The 27,588-nt window shown below is 41.8% G+C and overlaps 1 protein-coding gene across 2 annotated transcripts in view; it reads left to right on the top strand.

Moving 5' to 3' along the window:
• The window catches only part of SEPTIN9 (septin 9), a 321,204-nt gene that overhangs the window by 113,650 nt on the left and 179,966 nt on the right, over positions 1-27,588 (top strand). Inside the window, exon 1 of one of the 2 annotated variants that reach the window (XM_073683983.1) lies at positions 16,713-17,055. The exons of the other annotated variant lie outside the window; for it this stretch is intronic. Within the exon in view, the coding sequence (XP_073540084.1) occupies positions 17,034-17,055 (22 nt within the window). The 5' untranslated portion in view covers positions 16,713-17,033. Of the gene's footprint in view, positions 1-16,712; positions 17,056-27,588 lie in introns of those variants that run through there. 2 annotated transcript variants of the gene reach the window in all.

Genomic DNA, 27,588 nt, shown 5'->3' with positions numbered 1-27,588 from the left:
GGCATAATTCACACTTAACACTGAACTCTCCATGCCACTGTGGTGGCCATCTTGCATTCACAAAGGCAGGAAAGCTGATCTGAGCAGAGGAGGCGGCTGAAGGTAAACAAAGGGCACCAGTTAGAGTCATTGTATGTGACAAATGCATAAATACTTTCAGTGCCAGGGTGATGGGGCATTTTAACTCTCAACCCACTCAGGATTTTTGTCTAGATAGTGAATATACTCAAAATTGGCAAAGTGAACATAATCAGGTGGAAGAGAAGGGGGGTAATTTTCCCATCATTGTTGTGGGCATCAACCCACTAGGAAAACCACCATTAAAAATTCTGGGGGGTTTTTGCCAGTGACCCAGTAGAATTATGGTGCCATTTATTGATGTGCCTTCTATGATGGAGAGGTTGGTGGTCACGATCCAAAGATGGATCCTGAATTTCTTAGCAATTCATGTTAATGTTACGGGAATGGGAAAATCGTGGAGGTGGTGGGGGGGGGCGGCTTGATGTCCTTTGTATTCCCCTGATGAAATCCAGGTACAATAATGACTTCTTCTTAATATAAACTTTTATATTATCGGTTTCTCATTTTTGCACAAATACATTTGATTTTCCATATTGGCATCTTTTACTTTGGAAAAAAAGGTCGGGTATGTTGATGCAAATATAGCAAGTGAATGAGTAATGTCCAAACACAGCCAACACGACAGAGCAAGATGCAAACACTCAGCATCACAGAGTGAAAAGACATCCAGGATAAAACAATCCGCAGTCTTCTCTCACACTTATAGACATACATGACTCATAGACACGAGACCTTTACACAAGTGCCTTAGTATCTAAGAACTTCTATTACTATCCATTAGAACCCAGATAACCCATTTAAAGGGGTATTCCGGCCAATAATATCTATCACATATCCAATAAATAGATTGGGGACCAACCATTAGGAGCCATTCTGTTTGCTAGAATGCAGGAAGAGGCAAAGTTGATTAGAGTGGCATCAGTCCCTGTCCTCAATGTAACACTTTTTTCATGAGACATGGGCATACGCAAAGGTCCAGTTATAAGTTAAAGGGGTTGTCCACTACTTGGATAATTCCTTCTTAAATAAAACAGTGCCCTATGGAAAATAAAAACAGAATATACTTACCTTCCGGACCAGCGCTGTTCCAGCGATGTCAGCACTGTGTCTGCAGGCACTCGCTTGACATTGTTATTCCATGTGAGCATGGCATTATTATGTCAGTGGGTGCTAATAGGCTGCAGCGCTCACGCAAGCGCCACCAGACATGGCACCTACATTGCTGTAAAAGCTCCAGTCCAGGAGGTTAGTATAAGAGGGGTGGTTTATTTTACAAGGAGGGGTAGAGCATTTAAGAAAAGAATTGTCCAAGTAGTGGACAACCACTTTAAAGACTCTAATGTCCTCCTTCTAGCCCAGGAAAAGATTTGTATGCATGGGGAAACACATGCTCCCTATTGCTGTGAAAATGAGCTGGTGGTGGATTCTTGCCCCAAATAGAAAATAATTATTACATAAAGGGAACCCATCATCATCATCAGAAAAAAAAATGTCTGCAGCCAGAGTGCTAATCTGCAGGTAAACACTGTTTTAAACATATTTGTCTGGCCAATATGATGTTTGGCTGCAGGGGAAAAATTAAGTTATATTTTCCTTGAAGCTGCTCCCTGCCAGTCAAGTTGGTGGTGCGGTTGCAATGTGCAATGACCATTCTCCAAATAGTGAAAGCACTGTGATACCAGCTCTGATCCTTGAGTGCTGAGAAAGATGTCACTCAGAGCAGTGGGCTTGATTACAGCACTCTCACAGTTTATCAGATTAGCACTATGGCTGCAGGTAAATACCTTTTTTTCTGATGACAGGTTCCTTTTAATGCGAGTTCTAGCATTGTTCTCTTGAATTCTGTGTCACCGAGTCAATTCACAACACAATGGATCTACATTTTAAGTGATCTAGTCCATTATATATTCTAGGCATGTGTGAATTGCTCGATGACATATATGTCAATTTGTCCTTAGAGATAAGGCTTTCCTCTAGAGATGTTATCACTAGGCCTTTAAGTTCCTCCTGGTATTTGTATGGGGGGGTTATTTGGTAGAATGGCAGAATAGTTTCTGCCTTGTACTAGATTTTGATATAGATTTAGATTTTTGTTATGGTCACAGACCCCCTTTGTCTGACAGATTCAAAACTATTGATGCTTCAAATTCCAGTGCCAAAAGAGTTTGCATTTCTTTCCTTCTTGGGCTAGGGTCATACCTATATTGTTCAATGACTCCAATTTATTCTTGACCAACTCAGTAAATATTTATAGTCGGAGTATCTATGGCAGAAGCGGCTCCTACACATTTTTGTTTCAGGTCTGCAAATTATCCCAGGACCCTCTTCTTTTCACTTCCTCTAACAAATCCACTAATATTCTTAACTCCAATAAATCCTCATTAGAGATCTCTATCCTCTTAATTCACGTTCATCTTTTTTTGAAGAAAAAGGAAAAGAATTTTACATCTGACTAATTTTCATCAACAGATTGAAGTCTTTAGTCAATGCGGAAGAGTAATGTTTGTTTGTCGGACTTCGGACAAATGATAGTCTATTTTCCAGCAACCTTATCTCTGTCTCCGATAATGATCTGTGAGAGAAATTGATGATTTGGCTACTGTCAGCTACCTGCTATTCCCTTTTTGGCAACCTCTTTCTCTCAACTGATATGAGATGCCTTCTGTTTCCAAAAAAGAAGACATAAAGGTGGATATTGATAAAGTAGAGCATTGTGGTGAATTAGGGCATTTTTCTCATTGAGGCTAAGTGCCCACAAAGCAGAAATGCTCCGGATTTTTTTTGCATCTCCCTGGCAGGAAATGCGGATTGTACATGCGTTTTTCCTGCCAGGTGGAAGCGTTTGTCAGGCGTTTTTGCATGCATTTCCGCATGCGGGTTATCAAGCGCTTTTCCAAGCGATTTTAGCATCACTTGGAAAAGTGCTTGACAACTTGGTCACACTATATAAATCCATGTAACCGGCATAGATTTATATAGTGTGACCAAGTTACGATGCTGCAAATGCAGCATCAATAGTAAAAAAAAGAATAAAATGGTGAAAAATTAAAAAAAACATTATACTCATCCTCCGATGGCCCCCGGTCTCCTTCTCCGGTGTCTTCGACGGCTCACGGTGGTATAAAAGGACCTTCCATGACGTCATTTAGTCATGTGACAGCTCACGCGACCGCCAAAGTCAGCGGTCGTGTGACCTGTCACATGACTAAATGACGTCATGGAAGGTCCTTTTACACCACCGCGAGCTTCCGAAGACACCAGAGGCACCATACAGGAAACCGGGGGCCATCAGAAGGTGAGTATAACTACAGGTACTATGGTACCCGGGTCTGGAGGACAGTCTCCTCTTCTCCAGACCCGGGTACCATCCGCGCAATGAATGGCTTAATATCCGCATGTGTACATGTAGCCATGCGGATATTATGCGATTCAATGCAAGTCAATGGCGGCAATTACGCCGCGTTTCTGCAAAATTAATGGTAGTGCTGTGGATTTTTTCGCACTGATAATCCGCAGCGGAAACTTCAGCAGCATGTGCACAGCACATGCGGATTATCATTGGGGAACATGGCAGACCTTCTACCAAGCGTTTTTTAAGCATTTCCGCGTCGGAATTGCCGCTGCAGAAACGCTTAAAAAACGCATTGTGGGCACGCAGCCTTAAAGTGGTCTCCTCTGTTAATCTTCATTGTCTATTTCTTCTATCACCTTCCCAACCCCTCAGTTCTCTTTTGCCCTACCTTGGAGTTTATACTCTGCGTAACAGAACTCAATATCTGGGTACTTCAGAATCATGGGCTTTCTATGGAGGACCATGAAGGAATTGATACATTCTCAAAGAGAGAAAATATAAATTGTGAGGGTCAGAGAGCAGAGAGAATTTGGAAAACTTTAGAGAAGAACTGCAGATACTTGCAGCTCAGCTCCTATTTAGGTGAATAATCATTGAACTGCAGTACCCGGCAGTGGTCATTACACAGTGTACAGAGCAGTGATGTCCTGACTCCATAAAATGTTTATATCCGGCAGCAGCCGGCTCAGCAAGCACCTGATTGGTTCTTGATAAATTCCTATTGGCTACATATTTCGGCAGGAACTTTCCTATGTCTGTGACACTAGTTAAAGCGCACTTGTCAGCAGGATTGTGTTCAGTAAAACACATACACTGTCGGGTGGGCGACATTACACTGATTAAAATGATACCTTGGTTGATGAAATCCGTGCTGTGGTTCTTGTGTAATCTTTACTTTCAGTTTGGAGATAATGATATGCTCATGCTTCAGGGCTTCCTGTGGGGTCGCTCTATCTGGTGCTCTGCTTATATACTCATCTGTATGCTCTTATGACAGCTCACTGTGCCTTCACTGACCTGCCTCTTATTTTACCTAGCCCCGCAGTACTAGATGCATTATGTAAAATAGGACCCAGGTCAGTGAAGGCACAGTGAGCTGTCATAAGAGCATACAGATGTACAGATGTAAATATAAGCAGAGCACAAGATAGAGCCCACCCCACAGGCTGCCCTGAAGCAAGAGCATATCATTATCTCCAAACTCAAAGTTAAGATTACGCAAGAATCACAGGACGGATTTCATCAACCAAGGTATCATTTTAATTAGTGTAATGTCATCCACCTGACAGTGTATGTGGTTTACAGAGCACAATCCTGCTGACAGATGCGCTTTAAGGATTTCTGTTTTGTTAACACATTCAAGCACTTCTTAATACATCTTATAAATGTGCCCCTGCTGTGTACTGTGTAATGGCTGTGTCTGAACGTGCAGGGACATGGTCTGATCGTACCACATCTCCTGGGCAGGGGAGGAAGCAAAAGAGTATACAGACATTACAGCATGCAAGCACAGCTGATTCTTTCTGTGAGGTAAAACATATTTAAAAACATGCAGCAAAAGTTTTTCCTCACAGAACGAATCAGCTGTGATCCCATGCTGTAATATATGTATATTCTCTTTTGCTTCCTCCCCTGCCCAGGAGGAGCTGTGGTATGATCAGATCATGTCCCTGCACAGTCAGACACAACCATTACACAGTACACAGCAGGGGCACATATATAAGATTATCTCAGCACAGGAACATTTTATTTATTAAACACATCCAATAGTGGAAATTATCTATTGATTAAAATGTACTTTCTTAGTGTGAAAACCCCTTTAAGACTGCAGCCTGAACTTAATGCACTTTTTTAACTTAAAGCGCACCTGTCAGCAGGATTGTGCTCAGTAAACCACATACACTGGCAGGTGGGTGACATTACACTTATTAATATGAGTGGTTCTTGTGTAATCTTTAATTTCAGTTTAGAGATAATGATATGCCCTTGCTCCAGGGCGGCCTGTGGGGGGCGCTCTATCTGGTACTCTGCTTACATATTCATCTGTATGCTCTTATGACAGCTCACTGTGCCTTCACTGACCTGACTCCTAATTTACATAATGCATCTGGTAGTGCAGGGCCAGGTAAAATAGGAGGCAGGTCAGTGAAGGATCAGTGAGCTGTCAAAAGAGCATACAGATGAATATGTAATCAGAGCACCAGATAGAGCGCCCCCCACAGGCCACCCCGAAGCACGAGCATATGATTATCTCCAAACTGAAAGTAAAGATTGCACAAGAACCACAGGACAGATTTCATCAAACAAGGTTTCATATTAATCAGTGTCATGTCGCCCACCTGACAGTGTATGTGGTTTACTGAGCACAATCCTGCTGACAGGTGCTTTAAGGAGATCGTTAACTTTTGTACTTTTATGTTTAGTTTTTTTCCTAGTCAAAAAAACTTTTTTCCATGTGAAATGTATTCATAGTCTCTATGGTTGAAGCAGCCATGGATCATCACACAATTTCCAAGTTTTAGCACTGGTGTTATGTAGACAGGATTCATATTTGGCTATTAGCACTGAATATATGTTCTATCATTGATGCTTAACATCAAAACATCAAAAACTTGGACTGGTCTTACCAGAACATGCTGATCTGCTGCTGGATTCAGTCAGTATCAAAAAAAACAGTCTAAATTGGCCTATTCTGCTGTCTACTATCTCTGTTGCATGGCCAGCTTACGTTATTTTCCATATTCATGGTTATTCACAGGAAACTGTCCATTCAATCCAACATCTTGCAGGAAATGTCTGTTGGTCCAGCGATTCAAAACTGCACAGCGTTCTTCATTTCATTTGTAAGAGATGATGACAGCCGCCTTCTTGGCATTTGAAGTAGATTTCTGATAATGCTCTAGATGTGATTTATCTTCTTTTGTGTTTCTATTTACACTATACTAAACTGACCTTTCCAAGTTATTTTCAGCTGACACACACATCTGGAAGGAAACTTACACTTGATAAATGCAATTTGTGAAGTTTTCTTCAGCATTTGGGACACTGACTTACAAGTGGTGTTACATTTTTTTACATTTTAAACCTTCAGTGGGCAAAAAACTACCAGTGCACGCCTGAAAGCCCCTCCAGATCTGCAGCATTAACACCTAAATGACTGACTACTGTCTTTTGAGGGTGAGCAAAACTGGTACTGCTTTTAATGGACCCATTGATCACATGATAGCTGTGTGCATTCTGGCATGGCATAGCTGCAGGACAGACTCAGATCACCTCTGCAACTGACTAATGTCACAACAGGGCTGTTTTACCCCGTAGGGGTATGTGCACACGATCAGTGTTCACTGCGCATTGGACGCCGCGCAAATGCTGTGCATGCAATCCGCAGCGGAAAGATGTTACAGTATAGTGGATGGGATTTATACAAATCCCATGTCCACTATGCGTCTGCGGCTCACCCGCGGAAACAGACATGCAGCCCGTCTTTCCAGATGTCAATTTCTCCGGCGGGTCCGTATGTGGGCTTTCCCCATAGACCTAGTCTCTATGGGGAAAGTCTGTGACGCGCCCCCTGGGCCTGTGCTGTGCAGGGGATACCCAGAGCCGGGCCTTCTGTAAGATGCTGGGGGTTGTAGTCTCCGTGTGGCGGCGACCCGGTCCGTGCCCAGGGTGGTCAAACCAGTGGCAGTCTTAGGTAATAACGATGTCCGACTACGTCACCCGTGGATTGCGGTCAGTGGGGACCGCCGCTGCGCTGCAGACCGCTGAGGCTGATGTCGTTTGCGCAGCCGAGTATGGAATAACTCCCCACGGGAGAAGTATTGCCTCAGGGCAGCTAGTGTGGATGCTGGGAGTGATGGTGTGAGTGTCCCAGTACTGATGGTGCTGGTGTGGCGATGAAACACAGAGACTTGTGGTGCAGTTTCCAATGCTTTACTCACAGTTTTCATCCAGGTCACTTGTGCACATGAAGGACCGCCTGAGCCGTGCTGCGTTCACCAGGCAAGGGGCTCGACCAACTCCCAGGCAATTCCAGAGCGTGGCACAGGGCTCCCTTCTCTTCCTTTCTCTGGCCGTCCCCACCAGTGACCCACCTTTGTCCAGCTCCCTCGGGCCTTCTGTTGGCGAAACCTATCTCTGGTTTCCCTGACCCTATGCGGTATGCTTTCCTGGTGGATGTAGTGGGGGGTCGCACCAAGATGTGGTGACGACCTCCGGTCTTTGGCTGAGGAATCTGTTGCCTCCACCAATTTGGGTTCCGGTACCCTGCTCTGCCAACCCTTCACCCTGTATCTCCTGGGCATATGGGGTTCCTTCTTTACTCGCGTCTCTGGGCCTTTCTCTGTGTTCCTTGCTTCCTTTCTCCTCTGTTCCAGTTCCTTTCTTACTTTCCTTTCCGTTCCTTCTCCTCTCTCTCTTTCTGCTGTTTCTGGCCTCCATTCCAGGCCTGCCTCTGGAGCTGGGCCCAGACTGAGCCACAGCTCCCCGCCTGCCCTCTCTGGCTGAACTCCTCTCTGAACTGAACTGGACTCTCTCCCACTCTAAGATGGTGCCCACCTTATATACCTCCCTCTATGTGTGAGCCCAGGTGACTAGCAACCAATGGGCTCCTACCTATGCCCAGAGACCCACCCCTATCTGCTCCTACACCACTGGGTATTCCACCCCCCGACCCACTCCAGCCAGGAACAGATGCTGTCGTGCCTGCACTTCTGTCTAGTGGGAGCACCGTTGACCTGTCCCTCGGAAATGGGGTGTGTGTGGTGCATGCAGCTAAACGAGTCCTGGTCCACACTCCATCCTTACCTGGGAGTGGAATATCACACCTCTGGCTTGAGGTGCAATACCCCTGTAGCAGCCGAGCCCTCGGGGTGCTACATCTGCATATAAGAAAAAAAAAAGAGTCTGGCGCTCATTTGCATAATGAACGGAAGCCGGAGGCGGCTCCTCCGCAGCCTCGCGGCCGCAGCCGGCTCCGGATAGTCTGCACATACCCTAAGTGTGACCCCCTAATAATTCTACATTTACAGTGGAAAAGTGATAAAAATTACCTCTTGGGTCATATTTAATATTTTCGAGCAAAAAAAAAACGAAAAAAGAACAGCTCGTCCATGCCAACCCATAAAGTGGATGCCACCATGTTCATACCAGACTAGACATATTACATATCGACATGACTGAAGCATACTAGGCATCCTATTCTGAAGCTTTATTTAAATGGAACCTGTCAGCTACAAAAATGTTATTTATCTGCAGATAAAGGATATAGTGGTAAACTGCAGCTTAATAGTGTTTAAATCATGTTCGGCTGGTATACTGGAAGAGCAGCTACATGGGGAATATGACGTTATATTCTCTCTATATCCGCTCACTTCCATAGATAGCAGGGGGCTGTAATAGTGACTGCTCACTACACAATGAGTGCTCTGTTATCACTCCACCTGCAACCCAACTCACAACAGCCTGCTCCGCAGGGTTCCATATTTATTATTTATGTTACTCACTTATAAAGGCATGCTATGACAGTGTTCCTGTGAAGACCATTCTATCTATATGAGACCATGATTTTTACTATACAGTTTCATGTAAAAGTTTGGGCACCCCTAGTCAAAATTATTGTTATTGTGAACAGTTAAGCAAGTTGAAGATGAAATGATCTCTGAAAGGCGTGAAGTTAAAGATGACACATTTTCTTTGTATTTTAGGAAAATAAAAAAATATACGCTGGGTACAAAAAGTATTCAGACCCCTTTAAATTTTTCACTCTTTGTTTCATTGCAGCCGTTTGGTAAATTCTAAAAAGTTCATTTTTCTCTCATTAATGTACACTCTGCACACCATCTTGACTGAAAAAAAAACAAATGTAGAAATTTTTGCTAATTTATTAAAAAAGAAAAACTGAAATATCACATGGTCATAAGTATTCAGACCCTTTGCTCACACACTCATATTTAAGTCACATGCTGTCCGTTTCCTTGTGATCCTCCTTGAGATGGTTCTACTCCTTCATTGGAGTCCAGCTGTGTTTAATTAAACTGATAGGACTTGATTTGGAGATGCACACACCTATCTATATAAGACCTCACAGCTCACAGTGCATGTCAGACCAAATGAAAATCATGAGCTCAAAGGAACTTCCCAAGAAGCTCAGAGACAGAATTGTGGCAAGGCACAGATCTGGCCAAGGTTACAAAAGAATTTATGCAGTACTCAAGATTCCTAAGAGCACAGTGGCCTCCATAATCCTTAAATGGAAGAAGTTTGGGACCACCAGAAGTCTTCCTTGACCTGGCCGTCCAGCCAAACTGAGTAATCGTGGGAGAAGAGCCTTGGTGAGAGAGGTAAAGTAGAACCCCAAGATCACGGTGGCTGAGCTCCAGAGATGCAGTAGGGAGATGGGAGAAAGTTTCACAAAGTCAACTATCACAGCAGCCTTCCACCAGTCTGGACTTTATGGCAGAGTGGCCCGATGGAAGCCTCTCCTCAGTGCAAGACGTATGAAAGCCCACATAGCGTTTGCTCAAAAACACATGAAGGACTCCCAGACTATGAGAAATAAGAGTCTCTGTTCTGATGAGACGAAGATAGAACTTTTTGGTGATAATTCTAAGCGGTATGTGTGGAGAAAACCAGGCACTGCTCATCACCTGCCCAATACAATCCCAACAGTGAAACATGGTGGTGGCAGCATCATGCTATGGGGGTGTTTTTCAGCTGCAGGGACAGGACAACTGCTTGCAATTGAAGGAGACATGAATGTGGCCAAGTACAGAGATATCCTGGATGAACACCTCTTCCAGAGTGCTCTGGACCTCAGACTTGGCCGGAGGTTCACCTTCCAACAAGACAATGACCCTAAGCACACAGCTAAAATAACAAAGGAGTGGCTTCAGAACAAATCTGTGACCATTCTTGACTGGCCCAGCCAGAGGCCTGACCTAAACCCAATTGAGCATCTCTGGAGAGACCTGAAAATGGCTGTCCACCAAGGTTCACCATCCAACCTGACGGAACTGGAGACTAACACTGCATGGTTAGTATCCAGTGGCACTCCCTTTTGCAAGTATCACACCTAGTTAACGCTTTTCGTAGACAGCCAACAGTCTTTCAATTTTTGTTTGAGGGATATTCATCCATTCTTCCTTAGAAAATTCTTCCGGTTTTGTTAGATTCATGGGTCGTCTTGCATGCACTGCTATTTTGAGATCTACCACAGATTTTCAATGATGTTCAGATCAGGTGACTGTGTGGGCCAAACCTTCAGTTTGCGCCTTTTGATGTAGTCTATTGTGGATTTTGAAGTGTGTTTAGGATAATTATCCGTTTGTAGAAGCCACCCTCTTTTCAAATTCAGCTTTTTTACAGATGGTGTATGTTTGCATCAAGAATTTGTTGAAATTTCATTGAATCTATTCTTCCCTCTACCCATGAAATGTTCCCTGTGCTATTGTCTGAAACACAACTTCAATGCATGATTGATTCACCCCCATGCTTAATGGTTGGTGAGATGTTCTTTTCCTGAAATTCTGTGCTCTTTTCTTCTCCACACATAACTTTGATTATTGACTACTTTAACCTCATCGGTCCACAGGACTTGTTTCCAAAACGCATCAGGCTTGTTTAGATGTTTTTTTTGCATACTTTTGACACTGAATTTTATGGTGAGGACACAGGAGTGGTTTTCTTCTGATGACTTTTCCGTGAAGGCCATATTTGTGCAGGTGTTTCTGAACAGTAGGACAATGTACTACAACTCCAGAGTCTGCTAAATTTTTCTGAAGGACTTTTGTAGTCAAACGGGGGTTCTGATTTGCCTCTCTAGCAATCCTATGAGCATCTCTCATTGAAATGTTTCTTGCTCTTCCAGACCTTATCTCGACCTCCACTGTTCCTGTTAACTGTCATTTCTTAATTGCATTTCCAACTGAGGAAAGGGCCACTTGAAAACACTTCGCTATCTTTTTATAACTTTCTCCTGCTTTGTGGGCCTCCACCATTTTAATTTTAAGAGTGCTAGGCAGCTGCTTAGCAGAACCCATGGCTGCAGTTTTTTGGCACAAGGTTAGAGAAGGCTGGGTTTTTATAAAGCTGGGATATTTGCATCACCTGGCCTTTGTTAACGATGATGGTGAACAAGCCATAACCCTAACAGGCTAATTAAGGTCCGAAGCCTTGGTCAAAGTTATCTGAGCCCACAAATCTCCAATGGTGCCCAAACTTTTGTATCGGCCCATTTTCCTTTATGTAATTTTTAAAATGTAAAAGATTAAAATACATATATATTTTTTTGCCAAAAATATAAAGGAAATGTGTCATCTTTAACTTTAGGCCTTTTAGAGATCATTTCATCTTCAACTTGCTTAACTGTTCACAACAGTAATTTTGACTAGGGGTGCCCAAACTTTTACATGCCGGTGTATACAGAAATACTGTGATATTGCAGTGCATATTACAAGCGAGCAGATGATCACAAGTTCAAGTCCACTTAGAGGTTTGAAAAATAAAGTAAAAAAAATGTAAATATAAAAAAGAAATATAAGAATCTGAATCACCTGTCTTTTTCCCCATTAGAAATAAAGAATTAAAAGAAGTACACTGTGTACAATGTGGTATCACTGTGTCCATTAAATTCTGATTGATTAAAATATAAAACTAACAATAGGACATGTGTAACATCTGTTTTCTAGTGATGATCAAGCACTAAAATACTCAAGTGCTCGGTACTCGAATTGAGTAGGTCGGACGCTCGGACGGGTTCGACTCGAATACCAAGTATAATGAAAGTCAATGGGAAATGCGAGCATTTTTCTGGAAGACCCTAATAGGAGGGTTGAGGGGGCAGGAAAAATCGCTGAAATAGATGGAGACAGCATTCAAGTGTAATGGGAACAGCATGGGGAAGATGCCTGAACGCATTTCTGACTCCCAGGTCACTGCTGGGAACAATGTTGTCAGAGTATTACTCCACTTTTACGGACTGACAATAAAACATACAAAACATAAAATGAAATATATTTTACAGGAAAAAATGTTAGGAAACATTCTTTCCTGCATAATGACTTGTATATAAAGAAAAATTAAAAAGAGAAAAAAAATGTGTGTATGTGTGTGTAGTTTACTGTGCCTGTATTAACCTAATAAATAAATAAAGAAAATGACGTGGGGTCATCCTATTTTTGATAACCAGCCAAGGTAAAGCAGACAACTGTGGGCTGATATTATCAGGCTGGGAAGGTCCATGGATATTGGGCCCCTCCAAGCCTAAAAATACAAACCTGCATCCACCCCAAAAATTGGCGCATCACATTAGATGCACCAATTCGGACACTTTGCCCTGCTCTTCCCAATTGCCCTGGTGTCGTGGCAATTGGGGTAATTGTAGATGGGGTTGATGATAGCTGTGATTTGTCCAAAATCACAGCTGCTATCAACCTCTGGGGTTAGTAATGGAAAGAGGTCTATCACACCCCATTACTAACCCGATAAAAAAATAAAAACACACACACAGAAAAAAAACACTTTATTTGAATCAAGACTCCACACACTATCCCTCGTTCACCAATTTATAAACAAAATCCATGCAAGTCCACGGTAATCCAACAAATCCAAAGTAGTCCAGAAAAGGATACCTGAAAGACATAAAAAAACAGAAATAAAAACAAAACAGTCATAGAATCATAGAATGGTAGAGTTGGACAGGACCTCCTGTGTCATCTGGTCCAACCCCCTGCTCAAAGCAGGATTCACTAAATCAGGATTCACTAAATCAGGATTCACTAAATAACTAAGTCCCTCCTTCAGCTTTCAGTGCTGTGAGCAGTGACTGTAATTGCTCCAGGCCGCCTTCATGACTGAAAGCTGGCAGCTCCTTGGAGGAATAAAGTTAATTTTCTCCAGTTTCTCTTTCAGTACAGCAGCCAGGCACCTTCATAACGCTATTAACCTGACAATGAACCCTGTATCTGCAGGGTAATAGCGTTATCGGACATATCAGATTTAGTGATGAGCGAGTATGTTCTGTTAACCCTTTTGGTGAGCATGCTCGGGTGCTCGCCGAGTATCTTCAGAGTGCTCGAGTATCTTCAGAGTGCTCGGGTGTTATGTTTTAGTCACTCCTTGCTCATGATTTGCGACTGACAGCTTTAGTACATGTGAGGAATGCCTAAGAAACAAGCATTCCTCACATGTATTAAAGCTGTCAAACAGTCACAAATCATGAGCACGGAGTGACTAAAACATAACACCCAAGCACGCTGAAGATACTCAGAAAACACCCGAGCATGCTCGTAGGTCTCGAGTAACGAGCATGCTCGCTCATCACTAATCAGGTTTCCTTTAAGATTTGTCCTAATTGAAAATGATGGCTTAGATTTTAGCCACTTTTATTAATAACTATTTAAATGTTATGCTGTTTTTTTTTTCTTTGTCTTTTCTTTTTAAACCCAGTCTATTTTTAGCTATACTGAGCAGAAGATAAAAAGAGGGGCCTGCCCTTTTGCCTTCTTGCTTATTACCAAATTCATTTGGGTTTCTGTAGTACAATGAGGGGTATTTATAAAAATTCTGCTGCTATACATCAGTCAGAAAAAAAGTTATGGAAAATGAGTCAGGGAAAGCTATTGAGCGGTGACTAAAAAAGCTGATTCTCAACTAGAAGATGTCGTCACCAGGCATATGACAGGCACATGCCTACTGTATGGCAGATTGCTAAGGGCAAGACAATAACTGATGATGAGTAAACACGGATTAAACCCTAACTATACGCAACAATGGCTCACTAATTACCTCCACTACATGGAAGGTTCTCTACCCGCACAAATTAGTAATCTATCACTTCAATGAACATTTACGGTAAGTATCCAGAATATCTGTATATCTGGGACCTATCAGATTTCATTATTTAAAGGAATTTGACTAAAAGTGTATGAATACAGTATTAATTATTCTAGCACCCATGGAAGCACTGGATTAACAGATATTTTAGGCGATCAGACAATCATAGAAAGGAAAACAGTTCTAGAAAGAAATTTCAATATAGAAGGTTAGACAACATTTAGTAAACGTTCCTAGAGTCAAATGTTATCCCTTTACATGCTATTAAACCTGTTTTATATGTCCTATGTCAAATTCACACATCTGTGTGTCACTGGTCTCCTAACTCGAACCTGACAGCCTCACCCATGTCTCTGAGGTAGTCAGGTTCGGGTCAGGAGACTGGTGAACAGTCCATACATCACAATCTGTACTTGGATCGTGTCACATAGATGTGTGAATGAAACTTTATTGATTCTCTACGCTCAGACTTTTTTTTTCTTTCACACGTCATATTCCCTTCTCTATTAAAGCTTTATGCTGGATACAGATTCTGAATTATCAGACTTTCTGAATTATCAGATTCTCTTTTCACAGGATTTTCACCTTATACAGTACATATACAAATAGTAATATTGTAATTGCCTTTGTCTCAATCACAGATATATAGGGAATCTGTCAGCAGGTTTTTTCTGTCTTCAGATTACATGGCATGGTGTAGGGGTTAAATCACAGACTTCAGCAATGCCTCTCTTATCAAACTACATAGTTTCGTTTGCTTGCAATGACCATTTTAGCACCAGGAGCTTATCATTGCTGGGACACAGCAGCAGTGCCTGCTAGTCCGACACACCTCCTCCTGTGATAAGCACCTCACTGTCTATGGACATTGTAAATGGAGAGCCTGGTGTGGGCGGGGTTAGCTTCCTCAGCTCAAATCTTCCTCATGCGAAATCTAAAAACACTGATTGTATCAGAACGGCTGCACCCTGTAAACTAAGTGATGCATCGTTGGATTCAGCTTACCTTTAATGTAATAAGTAATATTAAGAGTCCAAAAGCAAGAAAACTTCTTTGATTAGAAAAGAATTGCCCACATTTACTATTTTAGTTGCATCAAATTGCTCCTTCTTTTTGGCTCTCATCTGTCAAGACAAATTGATTATTGACTTTCTACCAAAAATACCTGATGTGTGCATCTCACTAGACTTTTTTTTAAGCATCTAGAAAAGGGGGCAAAAATTTTAGCGAGTCTAAAATACCCAAGATTTATTATTGTCATGAGCCAGTTTGCAAGAGTAGATTTATTATCTAAGTTAAAAGCAGTCCATCACCCCAAAATGCATTTTACATGGGCTATACAGTGTTGTTGGGAACTTGGCCCCTATAGGAACTGGAGGAAGAACCCTAATGTGCAAATGAGGAGGTATAATGGCAAACTAAACTCTTGGTCACACCAAGGGTGCACCAAAGCCTCCTCATTTGCATATGAATTAAAAGTTATTTTCCCAGGCACTGAACCAGTAACAAATACAAGTGCTAGTATTGTTTTTATTGGGGATAAGTCCTCAGCAACACTGTTTAGCCCTTTTATGCATTTTGGGGGTCACAGACTCCCTATAAGTCAACTAAAAATTTGTGAGTAAGAGAAAACATCTACATTCGAGCAAGATGAGCCAAATCACACAGCATACAAGACGGTGATAAACTGGACTACTTAGTCTAAGGGTCCGCTTACACAGACTTATCAGCGGCACTAAATGACCACCGATTGGTAAATCTTTACCGATCGGCGGTTAGTGTGTTTACACAGTAAATTATGTGCACTGAACAATCTTGTAGTAGATCCCTCAACACTCATAGGCTGCCATTGTCCTCAGCAGTGTGAGTCCTGTTTTTGCAGCTTAGGTTTACACTGACTCCCTGTTGGACAACATTAGTAAGTGTGGGGTAATGTCTTATTGTATTTTGAAGGGTTAGGTAAAGAAAAAAAGAAAAACATGGTGCCTTCTAGCGCAATATCCTCAAGATGGATTTGTAATATCAAGTTAGAACATGTTGCAGTGACTTTATATCGTTAACTTTTTGCCTGTGTGTTGTTTTCATGTTGGATCTACATTGTATTCCATCCGGACTGACCAATAGCACCAGTGGCTCAGTATTTTTCCTCCGGACTTCATGTTAATGATTATATTTTGTGGTAATATTTTGAGATTTTCTGCTTTTGCAGTGAGATTCTATGCATTTTTACATGACTGTTCTATTCTCCACATTATTTGATTAATCTGGCACCTATCAGATCCAACTGATGCTGGACAGAAGGAGGTTTTTTTTCTGTAGAGAGAGAGAAATAGAAAGAGTTGAAAACTAGGAAGGCGAGTTAAAGAATAGAATAAACAGAAGAGAGGAAATGAATGGTTAAAAGATAAAATAGGAAGGAGGAGGGCTGGAAAAGGAGAAGTAGCTGGTAACTGCAGCTCTGACAGAATGAAAACGTAGAAAAAGGCAGAGTTGGAAAACAAACTGGTGAGACTCAGACAAAGGAAAAGCCGGAGAGAAGACAGACAAAGAGGGAGGAGATAACCAGAGACATAAGTGTAACCGGTGAAGAGAGAACATTAGAGGGTGAATGAGAAAAGTAGAAGGAGGGAGTGAAAGAGGGAGAAAGTGAGAGGCAGGGAACGATACAGAGGACTAAAGGAGTGGAAAGGGGAGGACAGAGCAAGTTACCGCCTCCCAAACAGGGGCAGAGAGGCCGGGCTGCAGATAAACTGATGCTGGGGGAGTGATGGACAAGGAGCGCATTTCAGGTAGGGAATATTGCTCCAAACTTTATTCTGCATTTACAGTTTTTAACACTTTAACCCTAATTTCCTACGTGATGAGTCGTGATAAGAAGGAAGGTCACTGTAGGACACAATCGAAAGACAACATCCCCAGTCTTTTTAACCCATTTGGTTCTAATACATATTCCGAGTCATGCATAAAACCTTACAATGTGGAAATAGGGATATGGAACTTGATTGACAATTACATTATATATAATATATATATATATATTATATATACATATATACATTGCATCTGTATCTGCCATTAGACTTGATGGGTCAAAGTTTGAATGGCAACTAATGGAGTTGTATCTACTAGTAACAGTTGAACTATGGTTATGAGTCTTACGAATACAGAGGAGACCTTATCGCTTGTTAAGATATTGTCTTGAATCATGATCAGCCCTCCCTTCCCATTCTTCATTTTCACCAGTTTCTTCCTCTTCGTGCGGCACCTCCTAACTTCCTCATGGCTTCTGGTAGTTGGGATATGAGGGAGGAGTGACTTAAGACCCTATCTGAACCCACTCAGTATTCCTTCTCTTTTCCTTTGGGGCTTCATTTTCATTGAGTGACCACCCGATAAAGAAACATTGGATATCTGCTTGCTTTGCCAGCCATAACTTGGCATTGCAACTGAACATGCTATAGAGTATAGGCGTGCTGAGTAGGACTGTACACTCAGTGTCCTACAAAGCTTCTTCTGTTTGCAAGCTGACCAGCATAACTACTCCTGACTCTACACACAAGGGATTTTTTCTCCACAACCAAGTGTGTTCTTTTTTGACTTCTTGATGTGGGATAAGGGTGGTAAAACTTGTTCTGTGCTCACAGACGCGGGCACTGTCACAAGTAACTTTCCAGTGGTTAAAGGGTTTTTTGAAAGGGGAGGTCTAGATTTTGTCTGCCACGTGAGCAGATAATACTGATAGTCTTTATGTTGCAGCAGGACGGACCTTGTCACGATCTGCATCATCTCTGTGTCATCGTCTGGTCATTTGCTCTCTTCTAGGGTTTTGTCATTTTTGTGTTAGTCACTCTATGCTATTTGATTGCAAAGATCAATGTGGAAAGATGATAGAAGGAAGGAAACAGCTGTCATTAAATGGGCCTGTTAAGTACAATGCAGAAAGGTTGGACCATGCTAAAGAATAATTGCATCGATTCATTACCACCGGACTTTGTAGCACACCGCTATTAAAAGGTTAATTCTATAGGACTGAGACTTTATTAAACTGCACATGACAATTACAAAGGCCAGAAAAAGAAAATCAGAAATCAGCATGTGCAGACCAAGCCATCACCAGGAGGATGTGGTCACCAAGGAATTGCTGTCAGCACATTACTCACAGACAGGCAGAAGGCGGGGGCTCACCACGTACAGCTCTGCTACGTCACAGGCAAAGAGCCTGAATTCTCAGACCAGCCAACACTGAGCTGACTTCTATGGTAGGAGAGCTTATATCAGTGACCTATGGCAATGAATGATGTTAAAACATATAGGCTGCTTTCCGACACTTAGTATCACGCTTAAACCACATCTAGTAACACAACAGATTCTGCTCTACTTAAGTCACAGGTGATTTACATGGGATCTGAGCACTGGTGGACACGGAAAAAAAATAGCCTCTGTGCAAGAACAATATGTGGGCCCTTTGCAGGTCAACAGCTCATCATAATGCACAATTCTATCTGTTTTGGAGGTGGAAGTGGACCCCCTTATCTCATGGGCCCTTGTGCGGCTGCACAGGTTGCACCAATGATATGTCCGCCCCTGAATCAGAGATTCACTTACAAGGGGTTAAACAGCATGGTATATAAGTATGATGTGTAACTCCTACAGACGAGCTTAGACACCAATCCCAATCCACAACAAAAGGCCTTGGTTCCTACTTAAAAAAGACCTGTTACAATGTCAGAAGTGACCAGCGGGTGCTCTTCCTCTTTTCTACAGCTTCCTGAGTATTCAGTTTTATTTTTATTTTTTAAAATCCACCACATGGTTCCAGAGATATAGGCCTTTTTCTTTTGTGATAATTTTTAGGGTCTTTCCCAAGATGGAGTCATTCACATGATTCCATTGGAACATGTCTATAGACTGCTCTGCATAATTAGCCTGTGAGTCACACCTCCTTGTAAAGACCCTAAAAACTAGCCTATTGGTCATATGAATTAAGAACACCCATATCTGTGGAACTGCATGGAAAATTTTTAAAAAGATTAAGAACTGAATACACAGTGGAGATTCGGGAATAATAAAAGAGCAGTAACTGGCCACTTTTGACTAGTCCTCTTTAAGCATCCCTTTAGTTTTTTTTTTATAGCTGAATTGTTACTTTGTTTGGTTTGTTTCCTTGGTAATCTTTGGTAGCATTCCCTTTCGACATGTTAAAAACCATCAGCTAGTTGATGAGGTCTTTCTCTTCTTAGCTTTGGGCATTAGGAGAAACATCAGAAGGGCATCAAGGGTGGACATAACATTTGTGCCACTTCTGCAGTTGCACAGAGGCTCAGTAGATACAGCACTGGCACATTATGGCACTGGCAGTTTGTTACATTAAATGTAAGGGTCTGAACTGACGGCCGGCTTCAGATTGACTGATGCTTTGTGCAGGATTTCACCGTGTACCAAATAGCAGTGAAATAATGCAGTCATATACAGTAGCCTACAAATAATACTGCTTACTCAATAACCTAGGGAATGAAGCTGCATCTTGTGGTCATCAAATATAGGTTCAGTGGTGAAAACTCCTCATATCCAGCCCATTAGAACCAATAATGACCCGTTCAGAGGTCGCAGATGTGCCTAAGGCTAGCCCTGAGAAAACTGACAGATTTCAGAGCCAAGGAACCTTTTACAGGGGAAGATTCAATGGTCGATTGTGGATATAAGCAAGTTGTTACGATGAACATATGTTTTTTTCATCATTGAGATTGATTGTGTCCTACTTCTTCTCTTTCCTTTACTATCCACGCTTAGATGCTTCTTTACACCTGCACATGTACTGCCGACAAACAATAAATTTTAGGTCATCATAAATCAAGTACAAGAAGCAAATTCAAGCAGCACATGTATACAATTGACAATGATTAGGAACACAATGATTTTTCACTCCATGTAAAAGCCCTGAAAAAAATATAGGTGGATTATGAGAGGGGTGCTTTTTAAAAAAAAACTATTGGAGTAAAAGGTGTATATTGTACTGTTCCCTTCAATCCCTTCTCCCCAAAGCCTGTTTTCAACTTCCTGACCAGGCCGCCAAATTTTACAATTCTGACCAGTGTCACTTTATGTAGTATTAACTCTGGAAAGCTTCAACGAATCCCAGTAATTTTGACAATGTTTTTTTGCAACACATTGTACTTTATGTTAGTAGCAAATTTAGGTAATTTTTTTGCGTTTATTTGTGAAAATATCGGAATTTTGGGGAAAAATTTGCAATTTTAAAACTTTTAATTCTTATATCCTTAAACCAGTTAGTCATGCTGTACAAAATAATTTATACATAAGATAACATTTCCCATATGTCTACTTTACATCAGCATCATTTTTGAAACATAATTTTATTTGTTAGGATTTTAGAAGGGTTACAAGTTTATCAGCAATTTCTCATTTTTCCAACAAAATTTACAACACCCATTTTTTTTAGGGACCACATCACTCTGAAGTGACTTTGAGGGTCTTATATGACAGAAAATACCCAAAACTGCACCCTTCAAAGTGCTCAAAAAACATTCAAGAAATGTATTAACCCTTTAAGGTGATTCACATGAATTAAAGCAATGTGGAAAGAAAAAAATAACATTTTAATTTACCCACAAAAATGTTATTTTAGCCCCAAATTTAGCATTTTCACAAGGGTAACAGGAGAAAATGAACTGTACAATTTGTTGTGCAATTTCTCCTAAGTACACCGATACCCCACTCGGAAAAGAAGAGCACCATTTGACTTTTGGAGAACAAAATTGTCTGGAATAGATAGTGGATTCCATGTCGCATTTACAGAGCCCCTGATGTGCCTAAACAATGGAAACCCCCCACAAGTTACCCCATTTTGGAAGGAATTTATGTTACCAATTTTATCTCTAAGAACATACAATGCCTTTGCAATCTTTTTTAATCCTTTTCCTTGTTTGTGCAAAGCAATGATCTCTTCTCTAAACTTTATGGAGCACTCTCAACAACTTAAAAATTTTACTGAACTGGAGGCTGTTGTCTGACTATGTATCAGTTTTGCAATATGTTATAACAGTCACAAAGGTGCTCTACTAAGTACCTTATTTTTCGGGATTATAAGACGCACTTTTTTCCCCCCAAATTTACGTCTTTTAATCAGAATTGAGCAGTGGAGCTTACTGGCTGTAATGGAGCGGGGTCCCAGGGTCGCTGCTGCCAGGAGCTTCTGGCAGAGGCAAGAGTCCGGAGATGGCTGCGGGCCTCATGCTGGTAGGATGAGGTGTTCGGTGGTACGGGGGCTCTCCCGATATTTTGTGAAAGACGGAGCCCCGCACCTTTCATACTCTTCTAACGCGGTGGACTCCAGGAAAATGGTCCCCAAAGGTGGCACATGCTCAGACTGAGATCGGGAGCCGAGATCTCGGTGCTGAAATCTCTCAATCTGAGCATTCGCTGCCTCCGGTGGCCATTTTCCTAGAGTCCACCGCGTTAGAAAGTATGGAAAGTGCGGGGCTTTGTCTTTCACAAAATGTCAGCGGAGCCCCCCGCTTCTATCAGCGTGAGGTCCGCAGCCATCTCCCAACACCTCGTCCTGCCTCCGCAGCATCTCCTGCCTCCACCAGCAGCGACCCTGCCACCTGGGACCCCGCTCCAGCAACGCCGCCACCCACCAGATAAGCTGATTATAACACGCACCACAAAATACTGTACATGAAGGGGTGAATAATTCTGAGACTGCACTAGTTATTAAAAGTGTGATTTGGGGTTGAATTTGGAGAAGCCACTTGTTTTCTAAGGTGTGTTGAGATATTTATATTGCAATAAACCAATCAAATAAGAACAAACAACGGATATTTGGTAAGAAACCTAATTTGCAACGGGGGTTAAATTATTTTGATTGCGACTCTAGCAACAGAGAGTGTCTAAATGTTACTGATTGCAAAAGTCATACTGACAAAATTACTTTAAATAATATAAAGTGACCATGGCCCTTGAAGTACCGTAAGCCTGCCTATGATGTTAGCAGTCTATTTTCTCTTTTATGTATGAATGGGTCTTTGTCACAGCAGAAACAGGGTTTCTCACCTTGGTGTTATGTCACTAACTCATTAACTATTACAGAAAATATTCTGATAGAGAACAAGTGAGATGTCTGTACCTGTGGCTGTAGCACAAGTATAGATATGAGATAATATTTTCAATGCATCACATATTTGTGCTGAAGATGTGACTCGTTAGGGCAGTATTAAAGATATAAAGATTGTGGATGAATTTCTGAGTTTGTTTTAGATGAGATTACCATTAAAGTTTCTAAAGGAGTTGTCTCACAGCTTACCCTTACTCCTAATATTTTACATCCCATCTACTGCAAAATGTGCAAACAGTGGAGTTAAGCCCCCTATTTAATTTAGATAATCAATTTTTTTGGAGATAATGATATGCTCATGCTTCGGGGCGGCCTGTGGGGGCGCTCTATCTGGTGCTCTGCTTACTTATTCATCTGTATGCTCTTATGTCAGCTCACTGATCGTTCACTGACATGCCTCCTATTTTACATAGCCCCGCACTACTAGGTGCATTATGTAAAATGGAGGCAGCTCAGTGAATGATCAGTGAGCTGTCATAAGAGCATACAGATGAATATGTAAGCGGAGCACCAGATAGAGCGCCCCCCACAGGCCGCCCCGGAGCATGAGCATATCATTATCTCCAAACTGAAAGTAAAGATTACACAAGAACCACTGGACGTATTTCATCATCCAAGGTATCATTCTAATCAGTGTAATGTCACCCACCTGACAGTGTATGTGGTTTACTGAGCACAATCCTTCTGACAGGTGCGCTTTAAGGCTTTTGGGTGGTTGTACAGAATGACAGGCCAATAAAACAAAATTCTAGCTTTCCTCCTTAACCATTGTAATCTTCTCGATCAGTCTGTTGTCATTTTTTGCCTTTCATGTGATACGTAAGGAAATTATGATCTTCATACTTGGGATCTGTGCAACATGTGAGACCTCTTTTGTGCTTGATCATTGGTATGGCCAGATCAGTGGCTCCTTTTACACTTGAACTTACCGTATCTTTATTTTGGATAATCTTATTTATCTTGTTGTTAATTATACTTTTGTACTATTGTACATCTGTAATTCCCCCTATAAATTCATAAATACATTGACAAGTAGGTGTTACTATTTCCCTTGGGAAAGGGGTGTGTCAGTATACAGTCTGGTGCTACCAGCACTGATTGAACAGTGTTAGAGCGTGCAAGGACACATCCCCAACGGAACTCTCAGTTTAGATACTTCGGTGCAATTGAAAAAAATGGATGTACAGGTGATATAGCGTACAATCCCACAACTATGAGCATTTTTCCACTTTCTGTTCTGACCTGCTTTACTTATCCCAATGTGCACCTTGCTTTATGGACTGCTATCTGGAATTAAGGGTGGTTTAAAAATAAAGAATAATAATAATTACTGTAATTGCTCACACAAGGAAACCAGAGAACACAGACAACAAGCTCTAGGGACGCTGCGTTCTCCAATTAGATCAGTTGCCTATCATTTCCTTCTTCACTTCCTGGTGGACTGACGCAGAACAAAACGTTCAAATGTTTTTCAATTATCCTTGATCAAATCTGGTTTACTCTATTAGATAACACTAAGCTGAAAGGAGATATAAAGATTGCACCAGCATGCTGCACAACACATGACCTCTTTCTTCTGATGCTACTTATACACAAATAGACCTGTAGATCTGCTGAGGGGGCACAGTTAGGCCCATACCCTAAAGGGAAACTACAATCAGAAAATAATCTATGATCTATTGTTTAAATAACATATCGGATTTTTGTGTTACTTGTATTTAGAAAAATGTCAGTGTTTTTTTTTCACATCACAATCTACATATATATATATATACACTGTATATAATAAACAAAATTAGTAGGCTTGCAATTTTCAAACTGGCCACTGGGGCTATATTAGACTCATACTTCCTGTCCTTTCATCCTTTCTGGAAGAGTTTTCAGCAGACTCCTTATCATCAGAGGCAGCATTACAATTACGTGTAACATCTCATAACACAGGGTCCACCAATCACAATAGGCGATGTCACAGCGGATCCTTCTCCCTTTCCCTTCAAAATGAACTTTGCCCATGCTCAATAGACACTTCAATACAAAAGGTAGCGAAACATTTTTCCCTACCATATTTCCTGGAAAAACATGTAGTGTCTAAAAAAGCCCCAGTTGCCAGTGTGAAAACTCCAAGATTTCTAAGTTTTTTTTAAATTTTAATATAGATTGTGATATAGAAAAAAAAACATTGCCAACAATTTTTTAAAGACAAAAAAATTAACACAAAACACTAATTTAAACAGTAATTAATTTTCTAATGAAAGCTTCCTTTTAAATACTAAAGCATCTATGTTGTGGTACCACCATATCCTCATTATAGGTCACTTCATGGGTGCACTTAGCAATCACTATTCAGTATACTAAGAACACATCTAAGATAATCTTCCTAACCAGACATTTCCATAATAACTTTCAAACTACCATACAGATTTGACTTTATTGAGAATCCCATCTACCCAGAGAAGAAAGGGTTGAATGCCCCCTGGTCTGTGTCTGGTATTGCAAAGCTGCCCCACTCAATCCATGGGGACCGGCTGCTATACCAGACACAGCCCATGGGCAAAATTGACATAGTTGGGCCAATGCTGTGCATATGCAAAGAGAACTGTTGATACTTTCCCATAATAGTACATGTAAAGCCAGTCCTTTAGTACCATGTCACTTTCTTCTGCTTGCCTCCAGGCCAGTGCTTGGCAGGCCTCCACAGCTGTCATCAGCACAGTATAATACATGTTTTTAATTTATTAAATAATGGCCAGAGATCAAGCTTGAATAACTCTATCTCCAATTTAAAAAAAATAATAATTTTTCCATCATCTAATTTTACAACAATTGAAAAAAATATGCCATAACATTATGTCTGGTGGAAATCCAACCTAAAGGATCCTTCTAAGGGCGCAATCAGACGGCCGTATTACTCGCGCAAGGATCGCTTTGCAATCTTTGGACTGGCCATCGGCTCATCTGACCTGAGTGTGGCAACTGCATAGAAATACATGCTGTCACGCACAGGTTATGAGAGCCGGCGGCCAGTCCAAGGATTGTGATGCGATCCTCGCGCGAGTAATACGGCCGTCTGGCTGTGACTGTGCCCTAATACTGAGAATGAAGGAACCAAATATGGTCTGTAGCACCACTATGCGGGGAGCTGCAGTACCGCTCCTATCTGTCTGTATAGCGGGAGGTCATGAGCAGTGCAGAAAAACTGTGAAGTGATTTCAGCGCTTTGGTCTCAAAATTCTGAGAATATTAATAAAGGGATATGCCATCGTTTTCTTTGGCAAAAAATTTTTTTAAAGTGAAACTGGCACTAGCAGTGGTTGCAGCATACTGATACAGCACATGCAGTGCTGCTGGGATCACCTGCCGTTCCAATGTGAATCCAATAGAAGACTATAGGCTGCTGCTTATGGCAACTCACATTCTGTAAATGGCCTCCAAATTATAAGCTGTCATGAAAGAGTTACTAACCTTTCATTTTTTAAATAATAATAATTTTGTCCTGCATATAAAGTTTTTAAACTTTGCAAATCAATTTACTAGGGAATTTGTCTTCAATACTGTAAAAAATTGCATGTGATGAGTGGTTTCGAAACCCCTTCTTTTCCCATGTCAATTTGCCTGCCTTTAGCTGAATTGATACGTTCTCATTTGAAGTACAGATTATGGCAGTGAAGAGGTCAGCTCAGCACCTGTCTCACTAACTCTGGGGATAAGCCTGTTGTAGGAGATTGTCCTGATAAGGGAAGAGTGAGATGGCTGCATGACTCGGACAAGGATGACAACGCAATGCTCGGACTGGCCAGCGTCTCTCCCGACCCGAGTGTGAAAGCTGGATAGAAATACATGCTATCACGCTTAGGTCTGGAGAGCTGTCAGCCTTTCTGAGCATTACGTTGCAATCCTCATCCGAGTTATACGGCCGTGTGACATTTCCCTAAGCACAACACTCAGATGAGGACACAGGTGCGGATCCTTTCACTGCAATCAACTGTACTCTAAATTTGTATGTTCTGATATTAATGCTGCTAAAGGCAGGCAAATAGACTGGGAAAAGCCGTGGAAGACTCTTTTTGCAATTATTTTTACAGGAAGGAAGAAAAGCACCCTAAGGCTATGTGTCCACAATGCAGAAATGCTCCTTTTTTTTCTGAGCGTTTCTGCATCTCCCTGGCAGAAAAAACACATGCGTTTTTCCTGCCAGGGACATGCGGATGTGAAGCGTTCTTCACTTGCATTTCTGCATGCGGGTTGTCAAGCTTTTTCCAGGCGATTTTAGCATCACTTGGAAAGTGCTTGACAACTTGGTCACACTATATAAATCCATGCAAACGGCATGGATTTGTATAGTGTGACCGTAAAGAATGGTAAAAAAAAAATAAAAAAATCTATACTTACCTTCTGATGGCCCCCGGAGTCTTGCTTCGCTCCGTCCTGGCTTGCCGGCAGCTCGCGATACACTGAAGGACCTGCCGTCACATGACTAAATGACGTCAGCGCAGGTCCTTTAGTCCAAAGCGATCTGCCGGCAAGTGAAGACAAGCACACCGCGGGCCATCAGAAGGTAAATATAATATTTATTTTTTATTTTATTCTTTTTTTTACAGGTTCTATGGTACCCGGGTCCGGAGGAGAGTCTCCTCTCCTCCACACCCGGGCACCATCCGCACATTGGAACGCGTGGAATGCACATCTACATATGCAGTGATGCGGATTCCATGCGTTCCAATGCAAGTCAATGGCGGCAAAAACGCAGCGCTTCCACAAAATAATTGGTAGTGCTGCTTTTTTTTCCGCAGTGATAATCCGCAGCGGAAATTTCCGCAGAATGTGCACAGCACATGCGGATTATCATTGGGGAACATGGCAGTGTTAGAACATGACCTTCTTTGCCTATTTAGTCCTGCTCTGCCCTCCAGGCCTTGCTGGACTTCATTGTAATTTCTACTCTTGAGCTAGCTTGGTGCTTAGTTACCTTTCTCAGTCAGTTTTGCTAGGTCTTCGGACCTTTATGTTCTATGTTGTGTGTTTGTCTTTTACTGCTACAATTTCTGCTAGGAGGTGTCCAACTTTATCCCAGTCCCTAGTTCTTGTAGGGATCCCTCCCTTGCATCTATAGGTCTTCGTACAGACTAGCCGAGGACTTTAGCGGGTCTGATCGCAGGATCAGGTTCCCCGTTACGTCGTAGGGATCTAG

Source organism: Phyllobates terribilis, unplaced genomic scaffold (genome assembly GCF_046119375.1).
Source record: "Phyllobates terribilis strain yellow unplaced genomic scaffold, ASM4611937v1 Scaffold_5__5_contigs__length_657084704, whole genome shotgun sequence".
NCBI classification, from domain to species: domain Eukaryota; kingdom Metazoa; phylum Chordata; class Amphibia; order Anura; family Dendrobatidae; genus Phyllobates; species Phyllobates terribilis.
The sequence above is the reverse complement of the archived record's forward strand: the minus strand, read 5'-3'. Positions and strand labels throughout refer to the sequence as shown.